Source organism: Hermetia illucens, chromosome 5 (assembly GCF_905115235.1).
Source record: "Hermetia illucens chromosome 5, iHerIll2.2.curated.20191125, whole genome shotgun sequence".
Classification (NCBI taxonomy): Eukaryota; Metazoa; Arthropoda; class Insecta; order Diptera; family Stratiomyidae; genus Hermetia; species Hermetia illucens.
In genome coordinates, this window is record NC_051853.1 from 56,344,627 (window position 1) to 56,369,468 (window position 24,842).

Sequence of the window (24,842 nt, forward strand, 5' to 3'; positions counted from 1 at the left end):
CCATGTAAAGGCTTCGATAACCTCGTAGAAACCTTAAATGTTGCTAACCGAGCCTTCATTGCTGATCAATTTGAGAGGATGGTCAAAAGGGGTTTACATTTACCCGGAAAGCACTGAGAAGATATCTTCATAATAGCAACAAAACACTCCTAAATTTGTAGTTTGGACAGAGATGACTTTTTTCTAGAGGTCAATGCTTACTTGTCGGTAAGACTTTGATATCAGTAGATAATACCGACTAGAGATTCGAATCAGCCTGACAAGCAAAAGGAGCCTACTGCGATTCGTTCATTATTGACTGATCCCAATGGCATGAATAAAATTGGTTTTCAGTTGAAAATGAATCTGAATATACACTCAGATTCTCTATCCAAGATTGCAGTTCGCCCAGGGATTTATCTTAAAAATCGAAGTTTCGTTGCTTGCTTTTTTGACTTTTTCATAATACGTCGCCATGCCGCTAATTTTGACGGGGAACCGCAGGTATTTTCAGGGGACACGACCTTCTATGGATTGAACCCTTCAGCTTATAATAATGGAGGATGCCCCTCCATTGAAGCGCGAGTCCTACAGGGAGTTAGGAGATAATAGAAAAAGGAATCCTAAAACATTTTAAATAGATTTAAAAAATTGCTGCGGAGAGTAGATTCTTCATATATGCAACTTTAATATTCCACTCGCATCCTATTTGCATGACTTATGATGCAATAAATTCGCATGAAATTGATAAGCTTGAACTGCTATAACTTTGGTATTGGTTGCCAGATTGACATAAAACTTTGCGGTAATAGGCGGGATACTATCCTCTATGTTGCTACATTTCTCCTAGGAAGAATTTAAGGGATATTTTCCAGTCAAAGTTAACAATAAAGGGCTATTGAGTTTATTTAAACAGATATCGGAATGGGAAATATTTGGAGGTCTAGCTTTTATATAAGCGCATCGCTCGGAATTTTTTTTTGACTTTCGTTTGGGCAGTTTCGGAAAATAAGTCCTGTCTCACTTTAAGTGTGCAGATTTTAACCCCTTACTCGAGCATTTTGCAATTTGGGTCAAAACTAAGTAAAATGCTTGTGAAAGCATTATTTGGAACATTTTTCCTTTGCATGTATGGGGAACCCTTCTACAATGATCGTTACCGGGCGTTCGCCAGAGATCAAAAGACCAACATGAGTAATACTTTTCCTGGACAATCGTCCAAAAGTTTCCATTGCACGCAATACAACAAGGATCTCATCCTGCAGGCGTTCAGTTATTTATAAAGATTCCACAATTGCCTAGGCCGATCCGCTAAGCAAAAATGCATTTACTATGCAATTTTTAAGGAAAACAAAAGGAGGTACGTAAAAGAATTAAATAAATAAGTTTTAGGGTTGCGAGGAAAAGGTGAGAGAAGCGTTTTATAATAGAAATTCAAACAGGAATTAAAATGATCATTTGTAAATAATTTTTTAAAATATATTAATGTTTTTCTGTAATACAATATCGCCATAGTCAACATATGATCGACATGTCGGGAAACGACGGATATTACGTCTCTCTATCTGTAAGCTAGAACAAAGCCGTACTGGGAGTTCTAGGCAAATTTTAAAGGTACACCCACTACTTATATACAAAAAAGCATCGTTCAATGAGCTACCTCAAGTAACATCTTAATTTCATCAGGTGACATACCAGGATATCCCCATTGGTTGATGAGAGAGAAAGGTGAAATCTTTTACGGGTAATATCGCCCCATCATCATCATCATCATCAGAATTATTCCAAAACCACGGCATTGGCAAAAACACAATTTACTTTCATCAGCAAAACATTTAATAATAAGCACAATAAAATCACTTATTTTTCTGTCACATCTTTACAACATATATTTTTACTGACTACTGATTTTTTCACTAAAGTGCTCTCCTTTGAATATGCCAAAGTGTAATGAGTCCCTCTTCTGGTATGCCCAAGGCATGCTCTTGGCGGTGAAGTATATACCGGTATTACCAAATTTGTCCAGCAAAATTACACCAGCCGTGGCTTTCATACGTTTATTCATTTCATCTAAAACATTTTCAGCCGCTTGCTGGGCATTCGTCGACATATAATTCATATTTTGCATTATCCGTTGTGCGACATTATAACGCAAGGAGATCTCACCACCTCCTGTCACGGATATTGCTCCCAAGTTATTGTCGGCATAAGTGCCTGATCCGATGAGTGAAGAATCTCCAATTCGTCCAGAAAGTTTTCCAATGGAGCCTCCAGCTGAAGTTCCAGCCGCTAAATTTCCACATGAATCGATAGCAACAGCTCCAATAGTACCTTTATATGTATGATAATCGGGAATGAACCAAGTGCTCATGTTCAGTTGATTTTTGTAATTGTTCAACTCCTTCAATGCACTGTCACTCACTAGTGAGCCGGTTTTCAAAATGTGCACGCCTTGTCCTTCGGCGAATCGCATAGCATTATTTCCAGCCATGTAGGTGTAGGGTAATTTGTCAAGAATTTTGCGCGCTACTGATATTGGATGCAAAATATCCGTAATCAAAGAAACACAACCAGCCTTCAGTGTCACACCGTCCATGATGGATGCGTCATTTTCGACCCGACCATCTATAGTGAGAACCGAGCCATACCCAGCATTGAAATCGTCATCTAATTCCATTGAACGAATTGCAGCTTCCACTGCATCCAGGGCACATCCACCCTTCGCCATTTCTTTATATCCAACACGAGCCGCCAATCGGACACCAGTTAACAATTTAGTAGCTTTTGTAGGATCAGCTTTGCCGGCCCCTCCATGCACCAAAACGAGGGGCTCGAATTTGACTTGCTGAAAAAATATATGTGTACTAAGCTTACCACCCATGAAAAACTTTAATTGAGTAAAATATGTTTATTTTTATCCTTAATTTTATTGAAAACTACGGTACTAAAAATGTGACACTTTTGAGATTTTATTAAGAATCTACACGCGATTAATTTTGCAACTGCACATAAGGAAATAAGCTAACTAGGATGCTGTCATTTGATCAGAAATACTTACCCCATCGCATCGATCACAGCAAGACACAAGGGTTGACAAATATAAAAGCGATAATACTGTAAAAAAGTTGGCCTGAAATGATTTAAATCGAATTCATTGAAAATATATTTTTGAATTGTAAGAACTGAAACGCCGAAATTTACTTTTATCCTTTATTCGATTTTTATAGAAATGAAGAAATATACCCACTAAACTTCCATTCAAAGGGATTCTAGCCCCAGTCGACTCCCGAAATTATTTGAAATTTATTTACACTAGGTAAAAAACGCAAATTTAACCATAGTTTTGGAGAACACTCAATAAAACCTAAGGTGGCAAATTTGCTGAGGTTGAAATCTCACTTGGCAAATCATATGCACATCGCTAATTGTGGCAATAATGAAACTAAGTCTTACTCCAAAAATACGAAGGGACTATGTGGATGCCCTGCACAGCACAAAGAAGTGAGCAAGGGAGGCACAGTAAATCCATTTTGCTATAGAATCCCTGTCCTTCAAATTATAACAAGCCGGGAAAACAAAAGCTGGACACTTTGAAAAGTACTAATCGATACCTTTCATTTGATACCCCACATGACTACATTTGCTGAAAAAAAGTAATCCCCCGTCTGGCATGTATTCCACGTGGAACGATGTAACTCACAGTCCCCACCTGCGTGTGTGTGTGTGTGTGTGTGCTTGAGGTGGGGAGAGGCAAAGCCTCTGAGCACTCAGACCTTAGTGGTCCATTGTACTCGATTCCCCCGTCTAACGGAATATCCCGGATTCATTTATGTATCGCAGGATTTCCGTTAATGGATGTGATGCTATCCACTGTAATTGAAGCACATCAGCAACAAAAATCCGATGTCTGATGCGTCCGTAAGCGGGGCACGAACATAGAAAATGTTCCGTAGATTCTGCTTCCTTATTACAGGATGGACACGTATCATCTTGCATAATTCATATTCTGAACATATGCCCAGCTAATTCCCACCTTCTCAACAAATTTGTCAACCGATACAACTGCTTCCGAGAAAATGCATATGACAGGCAGACGGACAGATAGTGAACTGATTTTAATAAGATATTGTTTTACACAAGACCTTCAAAATGAATGTTTTCGAGCTCACTTATGTCCCTGGAGGCGAAATTTACCGCCTTCAACCGCAATCGATGTTAGTCTCAGTATGAGATCGAACAATGTAACATGAGGAGCGGATTGCGCAAGCTCTCTGATGTCAAATCAATCTCTGCAGACGGTCAATCAGCAACAGCCAACCTACGAAGCACGCACCGCGGAACCTTTGAATGATGTGATCAGGAGTTACTTACGGGTGGCGCTGACCAATTTTCCAAGGACTTTCTTGATTCATACATTGTTAATATCAGCGACGCTTAAGATAACGTAAAGCTCAATGTTATCCCATATGACAAGATTACCAGGGATGTCGCACCTAGTTGCCAAAGATCCACATAGATAAGGTCAAGCTCGTCCAATCCCAGCCTCTTCAAAACCTCAGGATCTCCGTGGACGACTGGGTGGACGAACCACAGATGAACTGTCAACCTCTTCTACTATACATAAGTGGAAAATGCGGGAAAGCACTAAAAAAGACGAGCTACAAAATGGAATTCGGAGCCAGAAAAACAAAAGTGGAAGTGCTCGGTTCGGACGACTACCTGGAGCCAACCGACGGTGTCAACGTACTCTTGGTGATTACGAAGGTCGCCAATCTGACGCGGACTAACAATCCTCATGCCGAAGGAAACGCAGTACTCGGCATACGTCCCAGCTTGTCTTCCTCTGATAGGGCTTCGATGTCGAATTAATACAGGAGCCCGTGAACGAAGGAAGTTGATTCATCAAAAAGCTCAAAATAAATATTACAATTTATATCACAGCACACACGGGACAGACCTAGTGCAGTTATCCTCGCAAAAAGAGATAGTAAGCCTTTCTGTGTCCCTGAATTCCAGCGATCTAACTCCGGTCAAACTCGGGCAAGGGGGAGCAGAGAATATGTATATCTCCACGACCGAACAGCTCCACCAGATGATCTACAATAACTGACGTCTATCATCACAACCAAAATAGCCAATCCCTGGAAAGAGGTGAGCTTCTCTTTGACTTTATCATCAATGCAAACCTGTCGATCTGTAACAGGACAGTATACTAAACTTTTATTTCTCTAACTCGGAAGGCTATGAGGAGGTCCTTGATATCATCCTACTAACCGGCAATGGAACTTTCAGAGTGTAAAACTGGGGAGGTAGATCCTTCTCCAATCACAGCCGGATAGTTACCAGTCTCGCAGCAGAGGTCTCCATCCCTTTCAAAAACCCCAGTAGGATCGACTGGAGGAAGTTTATTAAGTTATCAATAACAAACCGTCCGGAGCTCGAAATGGTAACATTGGCACTACAGATAAACTTGAGTCAAATGTCGGGACCTTAGAAACAGCATTCGAAGCTGCTTTTAAAGTGTCGTAATCCTCAAAATATAGCAAAATATATTACTTCCGTGGTGGAACGAGGATCTATTTAATTTCAAGGAGCTGGCCAGGGAGGCCTTCAACATCTATTATAGCCACAAGTACTAGTAACCATATGAAAGAAATGCCTGAGGAAGTTCAAGTCGGCAATGAAAACTGGAAGGAAGCAGTCCTGGCTAAACTATTGTCAGAATATGATGAATAAGGAACATTGGAGCCCCTCTTTTTTCAGAAAGACAGAAAGCATCTGGACAAAATCTTCTGGTGAGACCCTAGAACTGCTAGTCAAGGTGCTGTTTTCATACTGAAACTAGACAGTCAAGTCTATTAAACCGCAAATGCATCTTTCGTATCGAAGACTCTAGAACACGTCCTAGACATTCAGTTAAGGATGATCATGGAGAGGATGCCCTTCTCCAAGTCTCAGCACGCCTACCTCAAAAGCAAATCCACTCTTACGAAGTAATTAGTACGGTATAACGGTCTCTACACTACAAGCAATACACCCTAGCTGTCTTCCTGGATAAAGGGGGCGCATTCCAGAACGTCAGCTCCAACATCATCAAAGAGGTTCTTACCAGTATAGGATGAGAGGAGTATCTTGCGCATTATATAATATCTTAGCTGAGAACCATTCTACCAAAAATGTGAGCAGGGTAGCACGATCTCTCCGATACTCTAGCTAATAGTAATAGATGATCTTGGATCCAAAGTTAAATTGCAGATTGAACAAAGAACTGAGGGTTAAGATCTGCATAACCTTCTACACGTGCAACAGGATCTTTGTAAGTAAACGAGGTCTTCACACGAGGATGGTTTTCTGCGTGTACACAGAAGTGCTTTAACCCATCCTAACGTATGAAACTGTTCTATTGTGTGGCGCTGAGCAACAAGTACAACAGAACTAAGCTTAATAGACTTAAAACAAGTCGGGAAACCGGAAGCTAGACGCTTCAGGTATGAACGGTTTTGTTTATTTCTTTTATAAAGAGATTTGGGTGTGCATTTGTCCCATTAGCATGTAGCACGTAAAATATGCATATATTATGTGAAAATAGCCACTTTCAAGTAATATTGACATTCATAGTCTCGAATTTGCAGAGAAGCGACTTAGTATTACTTTGTTAGTAATAGTGCGATTTCCACCTTATTTGGCAGGATCATGCTCTATGCTGTAGCCTATATTGTTGCAAAATTTTGTGATTCTAGGGTGAACTTAAGGGGGGTTTTCCTGTCAATTACTAAAAATTATAGTAATATACTATTATTAACTTTATTTGAACAGGTATCGGTATGGAGGGTATTTCGGAGCCTAGGCACCATATAGTGACAGCCCCCTGATTTTTTTCAGATTTTTCGGTTGAGTAGTTTCTGAGAATGGGTTCGTTAAAAAAATGACCATTTTCAACCCCCCGCACCCCCCACCTTTTCAACAAATGTCAAAACTAAGACTGGCTTCGAAAAGTACTAATCGAGACCTTTAATTTGATACCCCACCTTGACTATATTTGATGAAAAAAAAATTTACACCCTCCCTTTGCATGTATGGGGATCCCCCCTTAAATTCGACGTAAAAGGATGTAACTCACTATATGCGTGAGCGTTCACAGTTCCCACCTTTCTACCAAATTTGGTGCCAATCGCTACAACCGTCTCCGAGAAAAATGCATGTGACGGACAGACAGACAGACAGACAGACAGACAGACAGACAGACAGACGGACAGACAGACAGACAGTAAACCGATTTTAATAAGGTTTTGTTTTACAAACAAAACCTTAAAAAACCACATGGGCAGATGATTCGGATCTGGGACTCTGGGAATTAAAACTCAATACCATCTCCGCCGCTAGTAGTAATTTATTCTACATATATCCATATTTCGGGAACAATTTTTGTTTTCCTTCAGTGCAGGGACTACCGGTGCTGGACAGCGAAGCACTATGGCCATAGTAACATTCAAGGCGAACTGGAAACTCTGTGCTTTCTAAATGGACTACGCCTCAAGCAAGTTGAATTTCAAAAGAAAACTTCGCCGTGAGCTTTGAACTAGAAGAGAGTGGAAGACCGGTGACTTGTTACAAAATGATCTGCAGAGTCATTGCGACGATTTTCTCGACCACATACAGTGCATAGGTATTTAATATACTGAAAGCTTGTCAATACCTATTATAATTATTCTGACTGGCAACAAAGCGACCGTCAAGGCTTTCTACTCAGTGCAATATATTCCAGTTGGTGACAACTCCAGCCTCAGATGGCGATGGCTCACCACTTGCGCTATAACAAAAACCGATCAAAAAAACTTTTGTTCCAGATGCGTGGAAATGCGTACTGGATTCCGGGGTTTTACACGAGGCACTACTTACAAGCGATCACGCCACCAGACTCGGCATACCCTACTATTCGTATCGACGAAGTTACTGAAAGGAGGGAGAAATCCTTAAGCATTTCCATTGCGATTGCCTAGAACTAACTAAAAGATTGCGGACACTTTGAGGACCTGAAAGAAAAATCTAGCTGCAGTGCGAGGGAGCTACTATCTGTCGTAAATACTACGAGCTGACTCTGAAGGTCTGAGCCGGCTGGATTTGTCTCTCCTTTCTCTTGAAGTTTTGAGAGTTTCTGACATCAACACGCCACACCGTAATGCGAGTTGCGTTCCTCGTAGTGGTCACTGATATCTAGCTACCCAGCACTTATTTGTACCAAAGACAGACAAATCTTAAGTCCCGACCTATGAGCGGAAAACGTAGTTAGGAATTTCAAGTTTCTGTACAAAGTAATTGGGATTATGGTAGTGTCATAAAAGAGGAAGATTACCAGCATGAGCAACAAAAAAATAAATGGAAACGTTGAGATTGAAGAACGAATACAGTGGAGAAAGGAAAATGGCAGAAAGAAGAATAATTCAGTGACCGGAAGCTTAAGGCTTCAGATATGAAATGTATTTATATATATGTGTGTATTAAGTAAGCCAAGCTAATAAAAAAATTCTATTTTTTACGGAATTTATGTTAAGTAAACAACTTTAATCTATCATAAACCCGTTAGTAATAGTAGGGTTGACACCAAACTTTCCAGTATGATGCTATCTGCATTGCACAAAAATGTGTACTTCTGGCATGAAAATAAGACGTATTTTCAGTAAGTTTGCAAAAACAGGTATTAACTTTATTTCAGTAGATATTGATATGCTTAGCATTTTGAGGTATAGATGTCATACAGGAACACGACGATCATTTTTTAAAAAAAATGTAGTAAGGAAGTTTCTGAAAATGGGCTCTTTATAAAGGTGACCTTATTCCATCCCCTCACACCGTCAACTTTCATTTCCCTTAAAAAAAGCCTTTTGATTAAATGGAAAAAAAATATATATATACCTTCCCTTAAGCTCAACATAGGATATTATTTGCTGCAAGCATGCAGGTTCGCGGCTTTAACCATCTCATGAAATGTAGTGTCACCATATCTACAAAAAAGTGCGTGCGACAGGCGCAGAGAGGCAGCCGAAAAGCCCAGAAGACAGTAAACCGATTTAGATAAGGTTTTGTTTGAACAATATGCAGCCGTTGTGTGAACCAGTGAAATAGCACATTCGAGCAACAAACCAAGGAACACAATCGAAGACCAAGGAATGGAGGACGAAAATTATATGCCCAAAAACCTGAGAAACAACTCTCTCTTATTATCAAAAAGTGCGCTTAGCGTTGTTCCAGAAATCGCAATGGAGGGAGAATCACTAATGTTACAATCCAATTTGGAAAGACCATATTAGGAAATTAGTAAATCTAATGATGCTAATCATCAAATAAAACAGACAAGGTGAAGTCGAAGAAGAATGCAGCTAGAGGACTTTTGAAGATCATATTCAAAATACCAGGCAGTAGCCATACTTATTCATAAAGAACAACAAGGTGGTTACACAGGGGTATAGTGGGCCCAAAATTGGTCTTAAAAATCGGCCTGAACTGTAAGTCGGATTTTAAGTAGGAGCAACAAATAAATTTAATTAATTAAATTTGAATAGTGTGCTATTCGCACACTATTCTCTTTGAGGCTATGTCTAAAAATTCTCATTACAGAAATCTCAGCTTCTTACGTAATTATGGTATAACAAGTCAGGTACGGAGTTTCGGCGTTTGCTTGCATATTACCTACCTACCTATATTGCCGTTAAATGCATCCTCAGCTTTAACCAGTTTCTCGAGCACGGAGGGTAATTAGCAGGTGCAAAGAATCAGTTATATTCACCAACCAGCTAAATGCTTGTTGTCTATGGAAATGTAATTTTACCCAAATTTCTCCATTTATGTTATCCTTCAACAGTGCAATATCTCTACTGGATGCTCCCTTGGCTAAAATAATAGCAGTAAAACATCACTTTCCTTAATGTTTGGATTATAGAAATGTACATATATCCTCTCCCTTGAATTCTGATTCAGTGGTCAGCTAGTATTTGATCAGTATACGAAGAAGTTCTCACTTCGAAAACATTTCAACAGGAAGCTCAAAGCATGTAAATGTGGACGAAACCATAAAAGTCGAAGCTTATATATGAGTGATAGTAGCAACCGCTTTTCACATTTATCATATTCAAACCCCACCTATGAATGTAAGCAAAAAGAGGATATTGGCATAAGATAATTTGAACTGAATACATTGCTGACGGCAACAAAAACCCTATCTGATTGGATTTATTGTTTTCCATTTTTGATAATACATAATCTATCCATTACAATACGAAAACCTTAATGGCTGTAATGACCTCTTTTCCGAATTCAAAATCGAAGAATCCTCGAATATTAACAGGAGAATCAATCACTGCCAATCAATTGGAAAACAGTGGTATTTCCAGAAAATTCCGCCGTCTGTCGGATCCTTCTGTATATGGGCAACAATACGGAATGAAGTTTCACATCAATCACTAGAAGAAGTATTCTAATATTGTTTATAGACTGAAGAACTCCATTATTTCATTGTGGTCCACAGTACAATATCACCCAGCACGTGTGTAAACACAATCGTCGGAAGGAGCCTTCCATTGTGACCATATTGTTACTTTCAGTAAATTCTATGGAGCATAGAATTGAAAATAGAAAGGCTCCTCTTCCTCCAGCCGTAAATTGTCATTGTTGTCTAGCAAAACGAAAGCGATTATTATGACGAATGGCAATTACGTAATTCCAACGCTGCTTGTAATCATATTGCAGAAAACAAGGATATTTCTGAAGAAAGAATTTAGATACGGATTAGAGCTGTAAATTGATCGGTAATATTTCCTGGTGTTTGTGTTACTACCGAAGCTCCATCAATTTCAACATATTATTAGGTTGTTGTACATGAAATGGCCGATTTGGCAATCAGATGAAGTTAGTTGCGATTTTGCTGTATCAAACCACCACCAGTTGGCGCCGTTGGTGTTGGATAATGAAGTATAAATACTCCTACATTTAATCAAGAAGTCATTTCAGTTTTGATCATCGTTGTGATAAATGATGAATAAAAAGGAAAAAAGGATGGAAAAGAGCCAAGAACGTATACTTTTTCTGTATGAGTTCAAACTCGGTCATAAAACAACGGAGGCGACCAGGAACATTAAAAGCGCATTTGGAGCTGATACGGTGGTTCGAAAAATTCCAATCAGGCGGCGTAAACCTTCAAAGTGAGTTACGTGGACATCCAGTACCATCGATTGACAACGGCAACGACGCGTTTGCTAGTCGAATCCGACACACGTCAGTCGGTGAGAGACATTGCTGAGAAACTGGACGTACACTATTCGACAGTTTCCCGGCACTTGCAACAACTTGGAAAGGTGAAAAAGCTCCACAAATGTTTTCCGCATGCCCTTACGGAGCAAAACATGGCGCTTCGAATGGAAATTTGCAGTTCTTTACTCTCCCGTAATAGAAGTGTTCCCTTTTTGCACAGAATAGTGACACGTGATGAAAAGTGGATATTATACAACAATCGTCGCCGATCAGCATAATTGCTAGATGCTAATGAGCCACCGAAGCATATGCCGAAACCGAGCCTCCACCCAAAGAAGGTAATTTTGACTATTCTTCTATTCCTTATTGGCATCTGGATAAACGATAAATGCACAGAAATACCGTGCTCAACTCGAGGAAATGCACCCAAAATTGAATATTCAACGGCCGAGATTGGTCAACAGAGATGGTGTGATACTCCTTCACGACAATGCAGGACCTCATGTATCCAGAACAACGGTTCAAAAATTGAACGAATTGTAGTATGCCTCATCCACCATTTGCCTCATCCAGCATTTTGATCATTTTTTATCGGAAAAACAATTTAGGAACGAAGAGGCTGTCAAAATTGCCTTCGACGAATTTATCAACACCAAAAAGTTGGACTTCTACGAAACTAGTTTCAAATTTTAGTACCAGAACGGCCATTTCATTCGCAACAACCTAATAGAACAGAGGTAACGTATGATTTACAGAATCGAATGCCATAGAAAAATTCGTTCAGGTTTACCTGAAAACACTTCGGGCCGAAAAGACTGAAATTTTCCAACGAAGTCATTAGAATCTTCTAAGTTGGTAGCAGCAGTAGTTTACAAAGCCAAAATTTCGCAGAAAGGGAAGGAAGCAGGAAGAGATTAAGAAGACCTTCGTAACCGAGTTCAATATTGGCGTTAAGATCGTCAGTGAGTTTTTCAACTAGAAACAAGTCGGAATACCGGAAACTGGCGCTTGTGGTATAAAGGTTTTGTGTTCATCTTAAGGAAGAAACTTTCTACCCACATTTTTCCATTCGTATATGGCTAAAAACCCAATATATTCCTTCATATTTTTTTAAACTACAAGAAATACGTTTAATTCCAGTAGTTGTAGTTCTAGCATGAACTTAAGGGGTTTCCGGCTAAATTTCTAAAATATGCTAATATACTATTAGCACATTTATTTATGCAGATATCGGAACGGGATGTATTTTGAGGACTCGATTTCATTTCGATACACCACTGTGATTTTTTCAGATTCTTGGGTTGGATAATTTCTGAGAACGAGACCTGATACACTTTTTGATGGGTTACATTCTGAGCAATCACTTTCCTAAGTTTCACCCGAGATCAAAGATGGGACCAGCTTTAGAAAGTACTAATTGAGCCCTTTTCTTTGATAACCCACATGGCCACATTCTGTGAAAAAAATGTTGCACCCTCCATTCACATGTCTTTCGAGCCGCCCTTAAACTTTACATAAAATGCCGCCACTTGCTGTATGTAAAGGGAACAACAGCACACACGTTCTCACAAATTTTCGTGATAAGCGGCGCGGTTGTTTCCGAATAAATCGGGTGTGACGGACAGACAGACAAACCGATTGACAGATATCGACTCGATTCTAATAAGGTGTTGTTTGACACAAAACCTTAAAAAAAGAATACACCGACGAAAGATAATTATAAAGTAACTCGTACGATAATTGAGACGCGACGAACCAGCGCCTGCCAACTCGATGAAAGTGGGCAATGTAACAGGTGTGCCGGATGAAGGAGCAGAAGAGTTCGTGATCTCCGCGTGCTAATGGGACCTCCACACTGGCCAAATATTCCTTTCTGGGGTTAGGTGTTAGTAAGGATTGCTGGATTTTAAAATGAGTGAAACCAGCGTGGTTTCCCGAAGGCTGAAATTTTCTCCTTACAGACGAACCTTTTACGCATTTCAGTGCAAAATAAGATAAGACAAACGCGAAAATAACTGAGGGAGGTATGGCGTGGCAAGAAAACAGGGCCGATAAAATGGCCTAAGAACTACCGGAAACTTAGGGGGCTCGAATCTCAGATCCCAGTTTTCAATATCAGGGTTGTGCTCAAACATTCGGGGTTGCCAATAACTTTGAAATTGAGACAATTTAATATAGCATCCAGTTCAATCAGGCGTAATGTAAAGAAAGCAATCTGGAGATTGAGATAAACAACGCAAGGTTGGAATGCAGAAGATCAACTGTTTGATCTAAATGATTTCTAATGAAGTTGCACTAAAGAGTGGCTCAGGTACTGATGAAGCTGTATAAGGAAGGGTCAAGTTAGATTGAGTTATTACAGAGATCGTTAAGAATCTTGTTTGATTAAAATTCAATATGAAGCCGTGATGCATGAGACGATCATTCCATTTTTGAATAAGTTGTTTTAAATCAGTTTTGCTATGAGATGCTAGGAAGCATAATCTGCATAAAGTAGTGGGCACTGGAGCACTGAACGTTGGGTGTTCCGTGTGATAGTGTACTTAAGAAGAACAAAGAGGAGTAATAAGGGGGCGCTTCCTTAATGACCGACAGAAACACGAAGTGACTTTAATGTACCCGCCACACTTAACTCTTAGGATCGTGGTAGAGCAATCTAACCCAGCACACGAATTCTTCTGGTACTAGGTGTTACCACAAACATACCAAATGAGTTTGGATGGCACTCGGCCAAACGCATTCTCAAGATCCAGAAATATAATGGAAAGGGGGCGATGCTTCTCACGATGTTTCTCTATGAGTAACCCCACAGTGTGTAATGCGTCAATAGTTCCGCAGTTCTTGACAAATCCGGATTGATTCACAGCTATTTCAACGATTTTGCAAATACGGTTGTCAAGAATGAGTTCAAAAATCTTCATGGTATGGTAAAGTAACCAGATGGGACGGTAATTTGAACATTCTGCTGGAATACCATTCTTTTTCCATATTGGAACTGTAGTACTTTCTTGCCAGTCAGATGGTGTTCTACCTTCCTGAATAACACGATTGAACAATTCACTGATCCACAGTGTTGGCTCTCAGCTGTTCGCTTTCCAGAAGTACTATGCGATGTCGTCAGGTCCTGTTGCTTTCCAAAATTTTATTCCTTTAATTGCTTCCTCGACTTCAGTGGCACTGGAATTGCTCCAAATGTCGGCAATATTTTTTAAAGTGGATGATGAACAAATTCTTCCGTTAATATCTGTTCGGAATATTCTCGCCATCTAAAGTCCTGGCTTGCCGACCGGTAATTAAAGTACCATTCTTGTCATAAATCCGGTAGAAGTATTCGATATCCGGTGTGCGTTGGTGTCGGTGCTTGAGTGGTGCGTGAGATCTCATTCCGTGCTTGGTTCGCATTATAGTAATCAACGGCCGATATTGAGGTACAATGGTCTCATATGAAACGCTTCCGCTGAAATATCAGCGTCAGGGTCGATTTCCGTTTTACAGTTCCCACTATATAAGGTGAGAAGAAGAGAGAAAAATTTGATAAGCCATGGTTCACAAGTACAAGATCGTGAGTGGCTGCAAAATCGACTACACGCTCGCCACCCTCATTTCGTGCTCCAAACCCTTTTCTCTATGGCACCTGCTGCTGTCTACCTTTTCACCCACATGACCATTAACGTCATCAGTAGGCACATTATAGGCCTTAAAATTGATAGACCAGTAGCTTACTCCAAACTACAACTTTATTTTATTATGTATATATATGTTTCGGGAGCAACTTACTCCCTTTATGAGTACAAAGCTACAATATCGAACCTATTACAGGCCTTCTTATCGAGAAGTTGCCAGAAGGCATCTTTCACCTGTCTATAATGCGTTTGCGCGAATCATACGATCAGCTGATATAATAATATCCTTCATCAGCTAGTCATCAAATCCTTCCACTTCTTTAATGGCATCAAGAAAACTCTCAGAGGTAGCAATGCCAATACCAATACGAAAATAGGGAAGTTTATAGTCATTTTGACCGCGTTCGCTGTGCTTTTTGCACAGAGAGAGAGCGGAAATATTAATGCGCCTTTTCCGAAGGGCTCTTGCGGCACCAATATTTAACATGCAGATTTGTACTTGTTTTACTCGGACTAATTTACTTACGTCATGACGCCGTCCGTTCGTCAAGAACCATTGGCCATTTCTTGAGTGGACCGGGGCATGCCTGCCGCGGCAACTGAATTGAACTTCCTAGCATTGTCCCAAGGCTTTTCAATCAATGCAATAGTTTGTGGTTTGTAACGACATTTGCGTTTTCTTGGTCGACCTGTCGCGGAACCTTTCATCAAAAGAGATCAGATACGAATTAGCATATTGGAGTAGCTCTAACTATACTTTATTTATCTATCTCCCTGGTCTCATCATTTTATTTTTGTTTTTTTTTTCCTTCTCCTTTGCCTTGGCCTGGAAGCAGCATGTAATGAAGAATATTCGGAGAAATGGTAAAATATGTAAACTAGCCTGGATATGAAGATTTGTTTTGGGGGTTGAAACGACTTGCGGATGGAACCTCGTTAATGAGACATAAAAGACCGTGGATAGGTCGCACGTTAAGAAATTGAGTTTTCCAACAAAGCTGACAATGGAGGTCACTCTATGTAAGCTGCTGATGATCCTGAACAATTGAAGTTGGCTGGAAACTTTTGAATGATCCTAAGAGAAAGTCTAAAGACAAGGGCATTAACTGACAACATAACTTCTGCAACGCTTCTGGCCACATATTTATAGAAATTAGTAATTTATAATATTAATAAAATATGGAAATACGATATTGCCTGAAAAGTTATCAGTTTCATAACATCTTAACAAATCTAAAACAAAATTGTGCAACATCAGGGTAGTTTTATTAGTTAACATTACCCATTGATTACCGCAGCTACATACAATATGATTGATGGTCCACAAACGTTATGAAATATAATATCAGACCATTCACTTTTATCAGTACTAAAGTAATTACCTTTGCAACGCCAGGCGCTATTTAATTAACTTGTATATGATATTCTGATGGGAATTTAATTAAAAGAATAACAGGTAGGTGTCAGACAATTATATCAATAACTGAAATGGATACCTGAGCTAATTTCACCATAAAGTAGAAAATGTTTACGTATAAAAGAAAATATTTCTTATAATAGAATATTCCAGGTTCTTTTGAGGACTGAATGGATTCTACAACGACGGTCCCGGCAACGAAAACTGGTTAACGATTTGCGCATTTTCTCATCGAACCTGTGCTCTCTGCTCACAAAACGAGCTTCCAAGCAATTAGTCGATACCCTGCCCCAATATAAGACTGATGTAACTGGGTTACAAGAAATGCGCTGGGCAGAGATCGGTTTCCTGGGAAGAACCACTTCATCACTACTACGGATGCCACAATAACCGCAGCTAACAGAGGTCCTGGATATGAAGCATCGACAAATGATCTTCACAACCACCTGAAGGATGTTATCATTGATATGGCCACAAACGTACTTGACCCCAATCGCAAAAAAGGCGGAAGGGCATATTGGAGCGATAGGTTGAGTTCTTATGATGAACTGCTCAACAACCAAAATATCGGGGCGTTGGAGATCCGCCAACTGAAGGCGACGGACAAATACTCCCCCTACCAACTATAGAAGAAATAGTCCGTGCAATTCAATAAGCAATAAGTCCTCAGAATCCGATAGAATTATAGCCGAATTGGTTGAATATGGAGGCAACCTACTACACTAAGCGGTTCATAGAATAACGCTCAAGGTATGTACAGGCACTATATGTCCCATACATGGAATGGCGAATATCACACAGTGAAGTAATCTATAAGATATTCTCCGTTATCTTGCTCAGAACCCCATCGGCCCAAACCAGACGAGCTTCACTTCAGGAAAGTCAACAACAAATCAATTTTCTTGGTGAGTCAAACGATAGGAATACGGCCATCAAATGCTCCCGTTTTTCATCGACTTTAAGGCCACCTATGACAGCATAGCTAGGGTAAAACTCTACACGGCGGTGAAAGAATTTGGTACCCCAACCAAATTGACAAAACTGACTTGACTGACCCTGACCAATGGACAAGGCAGATAAAATCAGAAGGATCACTTTCGAGATCATTCAACATCAACAACGGCCTGAGACAAGGGAATGCCCTATCATACATCCTCTTTATCCTGGCCCTGGAGAAAGTGATCGGCGAGGTGAATGTTAATATAGGGGGCACCATCCTCTTCAAGTCCACTCAATTACTAGCCTATGCTGCTGTACATCTGTCAAAGTCTCGATGTCACTGTATTGCAGATTGTTACAAAATTCAATAATGTACGAAAAAAGTAGTGGTCTCCATTTCTAAGCAAAGGATACCTTATAGTCCTAATCGAACTAGTGATAAGCCAATAAATGTCAAATTTGCAGTTACATTGAGGCACATAATATATATTGAGGGGAAAATATAAAAACCTCAAAAAAGGATTTTTAAGAAAGTATTACTTCCGAAAACAGCTAACTTCAGGTTGGGTAAATAATAACCACCCCTATATGGGAGATATCACAGGAATTAGTGCTGGATCCATTTAGGAGAAGGTTGATGACTCTACGATTCCCCGTCACCGCTCGATGAGACTTCTAGGTCAAGGCAGCGCTCAGAAAACCGCTAAATAGGGAAGAATGAAGTCAAAGCTGTTCGAGTTCTATACAACCGCACCAACAGTTAAAAAATCACAAAAGAAGTAAAGCACACAAGGAGGGCCTACTCAAAGGACGGTAAAACCAAAATTATGGATAAAAAGGAAAGAAGCAAACCTTGCAAAACACTACAAGATTAAAACACGTCTCATTGAAAAAATTAGGAAAGTCAAAGATAGCAGCCAAAGACGAGAAAGCAATGATGGCAGCTTCAATGACCGCAGAAAGAGACCTTAGGTGGACATTGGACGTGAAAAAAGGCTAGGCCCAACAAAGAAATGTAATCTACCAAAAAATATGATATGACATGCGTTGTCAATTCCGGAAGACAAATCTGTTCCGAAGAAAAACGTCAATGAAGTTAGACTTTCAATTCTGCCACGACGGAAAACCTATTCTACAAAAGGAGAAATAGTTAGGCTGAAATAAGGATCACGAAGCAATGGTGAGCTGCTTTATGAACTTGCTTTACGCACCAACGTAACTTGAATGAAGGGGCGTTCCAAAACAGATGTTCTTTGTGATCGACGTATCAACGAACGTCTCAGATTCAAAATTTGCCGTAATGTCGTCGGCCCTATCGCCCTTTATGGTTTTGGGTGCTAGTCGACTATAAAAGTCAGTGAATGGTGATGGAAACAAAGATGAAGCGTTGAACCAGTAGCGTAACACACCTTAATCATATCCGAAATGAGGACATCTACGATCGATCAACCGTGGAAAAATTGCGAGAAAGGCGTTCTCAATGGTATGGACATGTAATTCGCGCTGATGTAAACCCACTCAACTGATAAAAGGAACCGATCACTTTTACTGGCAGAAACAGCGGCCATAATGTCGACAGCAATTGAGGCTAGGTTGTTTGCTCACTCAGATAGCGGATTCTTCTCAACTAATATTTCAGACATCTTAGATTTGGGCACTTAGTGACAGCATGCGTCAATGAATATCATAGGTTAAAAACTGTATTAAATATGGAGAGGAAAGCCACATATTTAAGGACTCCAAAATTGACCCTAAATGCATCCTTTGCAGAGATAAGAAGGGCAGTATTCCGTAACGGCAGCAGATGCCCAATATCCAGCGCAGCTTTCAAAATAAACAAGCCGGAAGCTGGGCGCTTTAGGTATGAAAGGTTTTATAAATTTCTTAAATAAAAATTGGTAAATGAACATTTGTCTCATTTGCATATTGCACGTAATATATAATATTATCTTATAATATTCACCTCCGTGATACTAAAATTCAGTCATAGAATTTTCACTGAAGTGACAACTTTGATCCTTTGTAACTTTGTTAGTAATAGTGCGATTTCCACCAAACATCATATTACTGCAAAAATTCGCGATTCTAGGATGCAGGTTTTGCAGTCAATTACTAAAAATGATAGTAATATGACATACTATTATTAACTTTATTTGAACAGATATCGGTATAAAGAGTTTTTCGGAGCACCACCCTCTCTTCTTTTACATTTAGTGTCAGATCTGCGGGATTGAAAACTGCTAATTGAAAAATACTAATTGAAACCTTTTATTTGATACCCCAGATGTGATTGTGAAAAAAAAATTAAATCCCCCTTTTATCACACGGAGGCCCCCTCGAATTCCACAGAGAACGATCTCACTCATTGCATGCTTGGGCATTGACAGTTTCCACTTTCCTACCAAATTTGGTGTCAGCCATTGGAACGATTCCTGAGAGGCGTGCACACATGCCCTTAAAGGGTAGAGCAAGCATATCGCCACGGTTCCCAACACCATAGCATGTAATGAAATTCCACCTCTTGTGGATGAAATGGCTAGTCACCGCAACATACCGATACAAACTACTTCTCAAAATAGTAGCGAAAATATTTAGGCTATCAATGCGCTCAAGCGGAGCAAGACCATTAAGCTTGATAATATGGATGGAAATCTGAGATCTTTGCTAGTAAGTGTGAAAAGGGGATGATCGCCAAGATTCTGAGAAAGATGACCCATTATGAGTGCGATAATTGTAGGAGTAGGACTAACATTATTTTCGAAAACATTAAAGAACGAAAGCTTGATAGACAAATAGTAGGCTGGGTTCCACCCCGGATCCTGCCTCGTTGACCACATGAACAGCCTATGGATCATTTTGGAGTAGTGTGCGATCAGATCTTTCATATCTCCACTTCACCTGCTCTTCATCGATTTCGAGCAGTCTTTTGACAAAGTTAGCCTGGACTGTATCTGCAATGCCTTACGTGGGAGGGCCAGCCCGGAGAAACTAACAGCTATTATCAGAGAGATTTACGATAAAACTAAATGTTACGTGATGCACCAAGGTAAACTCTCAAAGGGTTTTGAGGTCTAAAGCCTGGGTTGCATCTTGTCATCGATGTTATTTCTTCTTGTTACCGAGGGCGTTTTTCATGCCGCTTTGTCCGGAAAGCTTGGAGGAATTCAATGGATAATGACATCTTTCCTCAAACACCTCGATTACGATGATAACATCTGTTTGCTCTCTCACCGGGTCATGGACTTTGGGCAAATGCTTCTGGATTTGGAAAATAAGACAAGTTGGTCTGAAGATAAACACCAACAAACCAAGGTTTCCAGCCGGACGAGTCCTGGTACTCTCCCTATCTGCATTAATGGACAAGGTATCGAAAGCGTTGATCAATTTGTATACCCGGGAAGTGTGCTTTCTGCCGATGGTGGCACCGAACTGGATGTTCCCCGACGTATTAACAGGGCTAGATCTACTTCCACTGCGCTGTCTAAAATCTGGAAATGCAGTTCAAGTCGAGACTGTTCTGTGCTAGCGTTCTTTCTGTGTTGCTATATGGAATCAGCACATTGAAAGTGAACCCCACTGTTACTCAAAGGCTCTAAACCTTTATCAACACCTGTCTGCTTCGTATGTTCGGAGTGCGTTGACCTGATAATATCACAAACGAAGAAGTTGGTCGACACTCGTACATATTGTAATCGGAAGGCGGAAGTGACAGTAGATAGATCACTCATTAAAGATTGGCGACAATCATTGCCGGTTACGCCATGCAGTGAAATCCACTCTCCCGAATTGGCCGACGAGTGGATTGCCCCAAGGGTACTTGGCACAGAACAGTAGAAAAGAAGTGAAAGCGGTGAATGGTGGGAGGGGAGGACTTGAATCACACGGGTAATTGCGAACGATGACGCTTAGGTGCGCTTGACGCGCTATATCTCAGCAAGGGTTAAATAACAATCCACGAAATAGAGTAATTTTAATTGAAATAATTTGTCGATAAAAGGTAATTAGACGGATTTCACTTTTTGTAACGTTTCTAAAGAAAATTCAAAATCACTATATTTTTCCTGAATATTACAAATAACCTAGTGCAATCGACTTAAAACATTGCTTCTCTGCAAATTGTTCATGCAACCTAGTCTCACTAATATTTCGGCACCATAAAATTATAAATCGATATTTCGCGCTATCGGAGGATACACTCCGGCAGATACAGGCCCAATATACGTTTATCAGTTTTATGGAATATTCAACTGTTATACAGGTTTGATTGGTAAATAAACGAACCATCACAGTTGGTTGGCTAATTGCACGATATCACTCCGGTTCCAGCGAACTATGTATATTATGAATTTCCAATAGACGTAAATGCGTAATAATTGAACTGATTATTATTGAATAGCAGGACTAGATGCTCCGATTGTAAAAATCAATGGCAGGATAACAATGGGAACAGGTGTGACGACTGTTTATATTGACATCGTATCAAAGTGAATGGTAGCGTGATAAGAGTTTACACTATAGTTCTATAATTATTATCAGTCCAATTGGCATTAAGTTAGGGGACAGCATAGCGCTTGGTGAAATATTAAAAATTCTTAATGGCCTTAACTTTATTTGTAAGCGAGGACGGAATTATATTATAATAAATTATAATAAATAGAGTGGAGTACCATCACCTTCTTTATGTGCCCGTTCCCTCTGTTGGGAAGGAGCCATCAATTCACCAGGTAATCAGTTGTTGATTTAAGCCGTAGGCCACTGCCACGCTCTTCCAGTCTTTCCTGCGGCTCCATCGTGTTTCAAATTTCTTGTAAAAATGAAGCTTAACATACTCTCACACGGTGTTAGTTCTTCGCGATATCGCCTGGAAAAAATAATGATCTTCTATCGATTTAAGCAACTCTCTGCCTCGCTGATATCCTCGCCCTCTATGAAGATTGTCATCCTTACCTACGTATATATGTGGAGACGAAGAAAAATTAATACTAGGAAACCTCCGAGGACACCGTTGGGCATGTTTTCCTTGATTCAATGGAACATGCGCAATGCAATCATTGAAGTTTATATAATTTCAGGAATGTTGTATCGAATTCGGTTCTATCTGACCAGATTGCTGCCATTTGCCTGTATATCCAGCGTAGTGTTTTCGGCATGCACCCCCATTTCGTATCCGCTAAAATCATTAAAACCCTTATAGTTTTCCTAAATATGATTCCGACCTGACATCTGTTTACTCTTTAGCTTCTATGCCATGTAGCCTAATGGCTCTAAAGTGATCAAGCTTTCGCTTCGTCTCCTAGTGAATGGTACTGTTTCACTTTGGTTGGATTGATGTACAGCCCCACTCTCCTGACCCAGTTGTTAGTCTTGTTTGCCTATTCCAATCGAAATCCTTCATATAGGGTGTCCTCATTCTTACCCCTACAGATGAATGCAATGCTGGCGTAGCTCTGGATCCCATTTCAGCATTTGTTAGCTCTCCGAATCGATTTATTTGAACAACTCCAGTTAAAATCAGTCCGCTGTCTGTCTATCTGAAACTAGCAAAAGAACTATGCTCGGAAGCTTGGGTAGGGTGGGTAGTAGGAACCTTGAAACCACTGAAAACACCCGAAGTAGATAGCATCTTCCCACCACTAAACAGGCCTAGAAATAATCTTATAATCTCTTGTTAGGGTGGTAAGGGGCAACATAGCATTGGAATATACATCAAGAGCATGGAGGCAGGCAAAAGTGGTAAAAAGGATCCATTTCACTCAAACATAACAGTCAGCAAAAACCGCCCTGTATAGCGTTAGATAATGGATGAACTCCTAGGAGAGCTAACAAATACTGGAATACTGAGGTCCAGGATTACACTGATAGCATTGTTTTAATCTGTGGGTTCAAATCTGAGGATATCCGATGTAATAGAATCCAAACTGGACTAAAAGTTATTAGTGTCTGGTGCAGGAAGGCGGGGCTTCCCATCAATCCAGCGAAAGCAGCCATAGTAACATTCACTACGAAAAATAAGCTTGATTACCTGAAAGCCATTACGTTACATGACATGGAGGTGAAACGAGAAACAAAGGTAAAATATTTGGTAATCATAAGAGACCAAAAATTACTCCGGAGGACGCATATTGGAAACACTTGTCAGAAAGGTAGGAGTGCTCTGATGACTTGCAGGTCCATAGCAAAAAAATGGGGCTGCACTCGGAAGATATTTCTGTGCGATATACAGTAAGGCCTATGATTATCTAAGGGGCGGTAACCTAGACAGAGAAAACTGAACGCAGCACAACAGCCAAGGAGTTAGGTACACAAACTTTAAATACCGGCTTGGACGAGTATCAGTGGGGCAATAAGGACACCCCCAACGACGTTGGAGGATGTTCTTTTGCAATTAGCTCCTCTCCATCTGCACATACAGATGCAAGCAAGGTGGGCGATCTTCAGAGTGGCCACAACGATCAGTGAAGCAAGGATATGTCTAAATCGAAGGAAAATTGATATTCTTTCTAAACAGTACCCTAAATTACCCGTGGGGTAACGTGACGCCCAGGTTCCATTTCGAAAAGAAGCATAAAACATGTTGAAGTAAAAGGGCAAACTGCAAGAGCGTGGCTGTGATACACAGGGGAGTAAGCGCCAGCATAATTGGTCGAAGAAAAATATGCTTTGAACCAATCAATAAGCACACTAGCATGTTCCAGGTAAAAATAAGCGCCATAGCCAGATGTGCCTCCTTCAACCACAAAAGGGACTATAGGGGGCAGAGCATAGCTACACTGCCGAATGCCAAGCGGCGATCAACGCACTCAGGGCTAAACATGTGAACTCCAAACTTATATGAAAATAGTGTGGGGAAAGGAACTAAAAATATAAAAAGAAAAAGACAAAACTTGTTTCTTAAGTGCCGGAAAAATAGTTTTTTATTCGAGGACCAGTTATCCTCTTCCTCAGTGAGTTTTAGCCTTAAAGGTATATAAGCAATAAAAACTTTTTATTCGGCATTTAAGAAACATATGGAGTCCCTTCCTTTCCTTTTTAATTTTTTTTAGTTTTTTTACCGCTATAGAATCGGCCGAAAAATGACATAGATAACTGGAGAAATTATATGGGAATGCTTTGAGAGACTGACCACGCTCGACTGGCACAATAAGGTCTAAATAGTATGGATTCTAGGTCATGTTGGGTTAGAAGGTAATGAGGCAGCAGACGAACTGGCCAGGAAAGGAAAAGCAACATCGCTTTACAGGCGAGAGTCATTCTGTGGAGCCGGAAATGTGTTCGTGGCTAGGGTAATAAAGAATAAACACGAACAGGGAACTATACTGGACAAACCTACCGGGAATAGAATACTCCTCCAAAAGGCAATTAGTGGTTTACGAAACAGGTCTGAGATTTGACATCAGCTGCAAGGTAGGTTATGGTAGGGTTCACTGCAGAAATGAGAGGTTAGTACAATCCCCTGCAATTACAAATATCAAGAACTTCCATCAGCAAACACAAATGTTTCATCAACGAAAAACAGAGCACGTAACTTTAAACAACCAATCAATGAACGCCAACGAACCTACTTTACCGAATACCTCCCATAAGCAGCATCGAGCAAAATGAGCCAGGGCAGATTTTCGTCCTTTTAAACGGTGCCGCCA

At 40.2% G+C, this 24,842-nt stretch overlaps 1 protein-coding gene across 1 annotated transcript; it reads right to left on the minus strand.

The window, feature by feature from the left end:
• Positions 1-1,792: 1,792 nt before the first annotated feature.
• Positions 1,793-21,637, minus strand: LOC119657268 (probable isoaspartyl peptidase/L-asparaginase GA20639). The gene is made up of 3 exons (XM_038064101.1): positions 21,484-21,637; positions 3,038-3,109; positions 1,793-2,824 (listed from the first exon to the last, which is right to left on the minus strand). Exons 1-3 carry the CDS (start codon positions 21,484-21,486, stop codon positions 1,874-1,876), a joined length of 1,026 nt encoding a protein of 341 aa, XP_037920029.1. The 5' UTR covers positions 21,487-21,637; the 3' UTR covers positions 1,793-1,873.
• Positions 21,638-24,842: the final 3,205 nt, after the last annotated feature.